We start from the raw sequence: 5,999 nt of genomic DNA, 5'->3' as shown, positions 1-5,999 counted from the left end.
ACAAAGAGGTGCCCTCGCATCGCCTTCCCGGGCCCCCGTCAGCCTCTGCCGGGGACGCCGGCAGTCGGGCAGATCCCGCCAGCGCCGTGCGGGAGCCGTACGGGTTGTCCTCGGGCCTGAGCTGAAGCGCTGCGTGGAGCGTGGGCGATGCGAATCGCGGGGGAAGGCCGGGTTGACCCTTCGGGCGGGGATTCCCTCAGCTCTCCAGTGTCCGAGACAAACGGTACTTTTCGCACCGCCCCGTTCTGCTAAGCCGTGTTCCTCTGACAGGGCTCTGCTGCCCCGTGGGGTGCTGCTCCTCCAGCTCCCAGCCCTATCTGGGGGTCCCTGGGCGGTGTGGCTGAGCCGTCAGAGCCCAGCTGCGTACCTGTGCCACTGCGGTTCCGTCTGGGCCGTTAGCGTAGACATTCTGCTGTTCCCTGCAGGGAGTGGAAACCTAGCAGCACAGCCTGCATCAAAGCTGTCAGAGCTGCCTGCCAGCTCATGCCTACCCTGACCAAGTCAGGATTATTAAAATGTGAAGGCTTCCTTTATTTCTGCTCAGAACTGGCAAAACCACATGGACGAGACTGGAGTGAAGTGCTGGTAATGGAGAAGGTTCAGAATTGGTGTTGTAAGGAGCAGAGGAGAAGGTACCTGGTTTTGAAAGGGGGTTAGGAAGAGCCGCTGTGTTAGAGGAAGGATAGTTGCTGGGGTTTGGTGGGTTTTCCAGATCCTGTGTCCACTCCTGCAGAGCTAGGAGGGAAGGGGTTATAGGTGGATAAGCAAACAGAACCCTTTTTTTGTTCTGTTTTATGCCAACACTGAAGCTCCCTGATAGACCTTGCCAGTTGTAAACTGCAGCTGAAACTAACATCCTCAAAACAGACTTATGACAAGTCACACCCTGTGGGTTAGGGCTACCGAGGGATCCATCAGCTATTAACAATCACTTCAAAAGCTCTGCTGCTGGAGAATTTAAAATAAACTGTGCCTGACCTTCCTATTCTGGGAGATACTTAAAGCAGAGAAAGGTCTGTCTTCTAAAATCTGCAGCTGAAGAGCTCCAGTGCTGCTGCTTTTAGCAGCAGATTAAAATTACCACTTAAAGCTGTAAAATAACAGAATTTCTCCATATGCATGTTAGCCCCTTTAAACAGCAGTGTCACCATCCGCAGTGCTGATTCCCGGAAACTTCAGCTGTTAAGTTTAGAGGTTATGGGATTTGGGCAGACATCAACAGATCATTGATGCCTCTCCCCCTTCTTAAGCCTTAAGTGTCAAAAAGAAAAGAAAACTACTGGCACGCTGCATGTGCTTAGGGAGGACGTAGCCTTCCTCCCTGCAGTTGATGAGACACCATCCTCGTGCTTTTCTAGCAGCTAGGCGAGATTTCTATTTTAGAATTTTTCCTGTACTTTTTATTGCAAGCAGCCATCTTGTTTTCACCAAGGAAAGATGGTAACTTTCCTTGAATCCTGATCATTAATTTTTTTTTATTCTTTCTGATGTGCTGTTCAAAAGAGAGCTCGGTGTTTCCCCCATTTTGGGTAGTGCTTACTGTGCTTGTGAGTCGTACCATCCTACTGCCACCGTAAATTACTGCAGGAAAAAGGAGGCACAGCAGTGACATAAATAAGAACAGCAGTGAGCCAGTGTGTTCACCCTCGCAGAAGGCAGGAGAGCTGCCTGTGGGATGATGGTGTGCTCACAGACTGCTCGCTGCAGGGCACTGTGCTAGGAGTGCCGTGGTTGTGAAGACGGTGCTGGCTGCGGAACGCTTTCTTCCCCAGTTGAAAGACTGGTTGTAGGTGGGTGAAATAGCATGGTAGCAAAGCAAAGCAACTTGCATCAGAATTAACCTGGCTATGGAAGTGCTTTCCTTTTTCTTGCTGTTCTGTACGGGTTTAATTCTTTGGCATTCTGTGGCTTGCTTTCTGCTGCAGTAGATAATAGTGGCCTTAAAGGACTGTAAAGTAACAAAGGGAGAAAAAAGTCAAAATCCTTAGTCTTGCTTATGTTGAGGTTTCTGATTAGAGTCTGTGTCCAGCTGCCTTTTTCTGGTCAGGATACAGACCTGCAGCAGGAAACTCTATGTAAAATGGTAGTGCAGATCACGCTGAAGGAGAGTAATGCTGCTGGGGAGCCTGTAATGGATTATGCTAGGAAACGGTCCTGAAATCGTGCCATGCAGTTTTGAGAGAGAGAGGAGTATTAGCAGGGCTGCTCTGAACATGGCACAGCGTGTCCTGGTGACTGCTGCAGTGGTGCTGATGTGAAACCCCATGTTCAGCTCAGCATCACCGAACCCTTTGGCAAAGCTTTGCATGACGGAGATGATGAAGGAGCGAAGCTTAAGTGCAGAAGTCTTTTGTCATTAAGTCTTTCCATTTAGTATTTTACTTAATTCATTTTGGAGGTTGTAAAACTTTTACTGAAGACAATGCTATGCTACTGTCCAGACTGCCAGAGTAAAATATCCTCTCTTGCTGCTGCTTTTTTTAAAGGAAAAAAAAGAAAAGTGTGTGAATTTAAATGCTTGGAATCATTGTTCTGCGATACCTACTAGTAGTGCAACAGCAGATGCAGGCTGAAGTTTGATGCAGGCCCCAGCAAATATTATAAGTATTCTACAGCATGTGAAACACATCAGCACTGAAAATACTATTTTACATACTGATAGGAAAGTTTATGATGTACAAAAATACAGCAGTTAGACAGACTAAACATTACAGCAAACACCCCAGAGGTGATTTGATGGGGGTGGGTCAGTGTGCTAATAGACTAGTCATACTCGCCGTATCTTTAACCCCTTGAGAAATTCAAAGCTGTAAAGGTGAACCTGTAGCAAGGAATGACAGTGACTGCTAGGGAGAAGAGTGTAGCAAGTATCAAAAGGCTCGTTGATGTGAGACTGGTGACAAAATTAGCATTGTGTTTAAGTAAGTGTAACATTAGTCCCTCGGACTTTAGGGGAGAGGGAGCAGAAACTGGCCAGCTGGAATGAAGTGTATAAAACATTGTCCCAGCCTTGGGAAAAGGCCACAAATAAGACCACCACAATGAGAACTGGGCTACCTTATCTTTAGCACAGGGAACTGAAAATCCATGATTTTTCACATACCTTGTATCCTTCCCTTCTCTGAAATGACTTCACATCTGTCATTCACTCCGAGGAAGGGAACTGCTGCCAAATGGCAGAGGAGATTTGGAATTTATGTCATTGCTTAGCTTCAGTATTCTTCTGAACTTGAAAAACCAGTAAAGGAACATTAAAGCAGGAAGATGTGGTTATCGGTTTAAATTTAAGATTTGTGGGTCTTTTATTGGAGCAAAAGCACTATCAGCAATATAATTAGATGAATTATTTAGGTAGCTGAGAGAAGTGACTTACAGCAAAAACAATTACACTCATCAGCTCAACTGTACGTTTCTAATAGCTCCTTATAGCCGCAATGGCAACGTCTTCTGAAGAAGTGTTACTGATTGTAAAGAAGGTACGTCAGAAGAAGCAGGATGGAGCTCTCTACCTTATGGCTGAAAGGATAGCATGGGCACCTGAAGGGAAAGACCGCTTCACAGTCAGCCACATGTATGCAGACATAAAATGTAAGTGAACACTTCTGCTACTCCAGCTCCGGTAAGCGCTGGGTCAGTGAACATTTCAGTACAACCCACAGCTCGGTTGCCGTAGAACACTAGTAGGTAAGTTGGGAAGGTTGCAAGGGTCTGGAGCTTTGACTGGGTTATTCTGTGCTGCAGCTGAGATCAGGACCACGGTGGAAATATCACCAGTTTATTAGGGGTGCTACTGCAGAACTTCTGCAGTCTTCAGATGTTTAAGTTATACTGCATTTACTCTGAACTTTTGATAAACTTCTGCAGTAAATTGGACAGAGATAAATCATGCCATATGCTTGTGGAGAGAAGGGTGGGAGGAGGCTTGAGGAAGAGTATTGGATTTTCAGGGTCTAACAGAGAAACTGTCTGGCATGTCATCTGTTAAACTATGTGACTAAAGTGGTTTCAGTTTTCATATAAAATGAACCTGGTTGTTTTATTTTCATCCAACAGACCATAGCTTCAGAAGCGCTGGCTTCTCTAGTTGGGCCTGAGTGGTAACGCTCCGAATTAGCTTTTGCTGTTACAAGTCAAACTGAACAGTGAATAGCGGTAGCATGCTGCCTTTGCCTCCAGTTAGTGCTCACGTTCCACGTGCTGTAGTGCCAGAGGAGGAATGAAAAGAAAGTTGTTTGCATCACTTGGTAAAGGTTTAGTGATTATTGCTGTTTAAAGTCATGTACAAGTACTGCAGCATGAGCAAAAGTGTGTGTGACAGATCAGAACTAATACGCTGTTTTCTTAAATATTGATGTGATAAGTTTAAAAGCTCTGTTCACCTGTAATAATCAACTTTGTGAAGGTTTTAGTTAGCTCTTTTACTTACACTTAAGCAGCTTATATTTTTAAAACTTCATTTATAGGCATTCAAGTCTTTTTAACTTAAAGATGCTCTTTGTCATCTAAAATAAAAGGGGGGGTATGTGTAAATTTGTTATAGAGATGATGAGTGACAACTGGTTCCTGTCTCCCACTTGTATGGGAGAAAGGGGTGAGACTCAGAGTTAGGGTAGTGCCATTTGCGTGCTACACCAAAGTCAGCATAGCACAGCAGTCCATAAACATAGCTCTTCTCGCCTCTGCTCCCTCTGGTTACGAGAAAGGAAGCAGGAGTTAGTTTCTTCTTGTGAGTCATGAGGGTGCAATAGCACCTTGGAGGCATTGGTGATCAAGTCTGGGATGGCTCACCGTGCTTCCCATCTGAGCCTACCTTTGCTGTCGGCAGACATGCTGTACCCCACCCTGCAGCTGCTCTCTAACCGCTCCTCATCTGCGGGAACTGGTCTGGCTGGAAAAACAAAAAGGGGTTACTTTTCAGAGGATCTGTCCCTTGGTCCAGCTTGCTGCACAGCTGCTAACAGTGGTACAAGAAAGGCAGCGGTAGAGGTGGTACAAGAAAGGAAGAGGTGGAAAGGGGGAATGAGGTTGTTGCCTTTCAGGAGCAGCCTGGATTGGTACCAGGGTAAGGTCCTACTGTCCAGGTGAGGACATTCTAGTTTGCAGCAGTTTTCTAATGGAGGATGTGGGGAGTGCAAAGAAGAATGAGGGCTCCTGAGCAGTGGCTGAAGGATACTGAGCAATAGGCTGCTGGTGTCCGTGTCTTGTGTTCCAGAGAGAACAAGGTGCAGGTTTCAAACTAAATTAGGGGAAAGACAGTCTGCTCCACTTTCACAGCTGGAATTCACACACAGGATAATGGTATTTAGTCGGGTGGTGAAGATAACTGCTTATAAGCAAATACTCTAGGGAAGAGAGTTTCTTGTATAAGCTTACTGTCTGTTGCTAATTAATACTCTCTGTGTAATCTAGGCCAGAAAATCAGTCCAGAAGGTAAAGCTAAAATTCAGCTTCAGCTAGTACTGCATGCAGGGGACACAACCAACTTCCACTTCTCCAATGAAAGCACAGCAGTGAAGGAGCGAGATGCGGTCAAGGATCTTCTTCAACAACTGTTGCCCAAGTTCAAAAGGAAAGCTAATAAAGAACTTGAGGAGAAGAACAGGTAAAGAGAAAGCAGCCTTACAGTTCTTGGTTTTTTTTTTAATTGTTACCTAACGATAGTGTATTTCTGCTAACAGTTGTTACTGCAACATCGTTAGTGATACGGTGTTTGTAAAAATTTCTCCACTTTCAATTTAGAGGCAGTTCCTTGAGACTTACATAACTGTAACATGTTGAGACTATACTTGCGTTCTCACTGACACATTCTTGAGGTGTAAAGGCAGCCAGCCCGGCTGCCACCCAGTCTTTGTTACCCATGGCTATGAGATGAAAGCACCCAACTGGCAGTCAGTCTCTTTAATCTTCTTAAATATATATGCATCAGTTATAAAAGCTGCCTGAAAGATATTTTTTTTTTTTTTAGAAGTTCTCACCTTCCTTGATTTGTGACTAACTTT

General features: G+C 45.2%; 1 protein-coding gene across 1 annotated transcript in view; it reads left to right on the top strand.

Moving 5' to 3' along the window:
• The first annotated feature begins 3,425 nt into the window (after positions 1 to 3,425).
• GTF2H1 (general transcription factor IIH, polypeptide 1, 62kDa) overlaps positions 3,426 to 5,999 on the top strand; it is a 16,399-nt gene continuing 13,825 nt past the window's right edge. The window contains exons 1-2 of the mRNA XM_010137684.1: positions 3,426 to 3,588; positions 5,410 to 5,602. Of these exons, the coding sequence (XP_010135986.1) occupies positions 3,435 to 3,588; positions 5,410 to 5,602 (347 nt within the window). The 5' untranslated portion in view covers positions 3,426 to 3,434. The remainder of the gene's footprint in view (positions 3,589 to 5,409; positions 5,603 to 5,999) is intronic.

Source organism: Buceros rhinoceros, unplaced genomic scaffold (genome assembly GCF_000710305.1).
Source record: "Buceros rhinoceros silvestris isolate BGI_N320 unplaced genomic scaffold, ASM71030v1 scaffold22506, whole genome shotgun sequence".
NCBI classification, from domain to species: domain Eukaryota; kingdom Metazoa; phylum Chordata; class Aves; order Bucerotiformes; family Bucerotidae; genus Buceros; species Buceros rhinoceros.
Note: the sequence above shows the minus strand (reverse complement) of the source record. Positions and strands in the feature narration are given on the sequence as shown.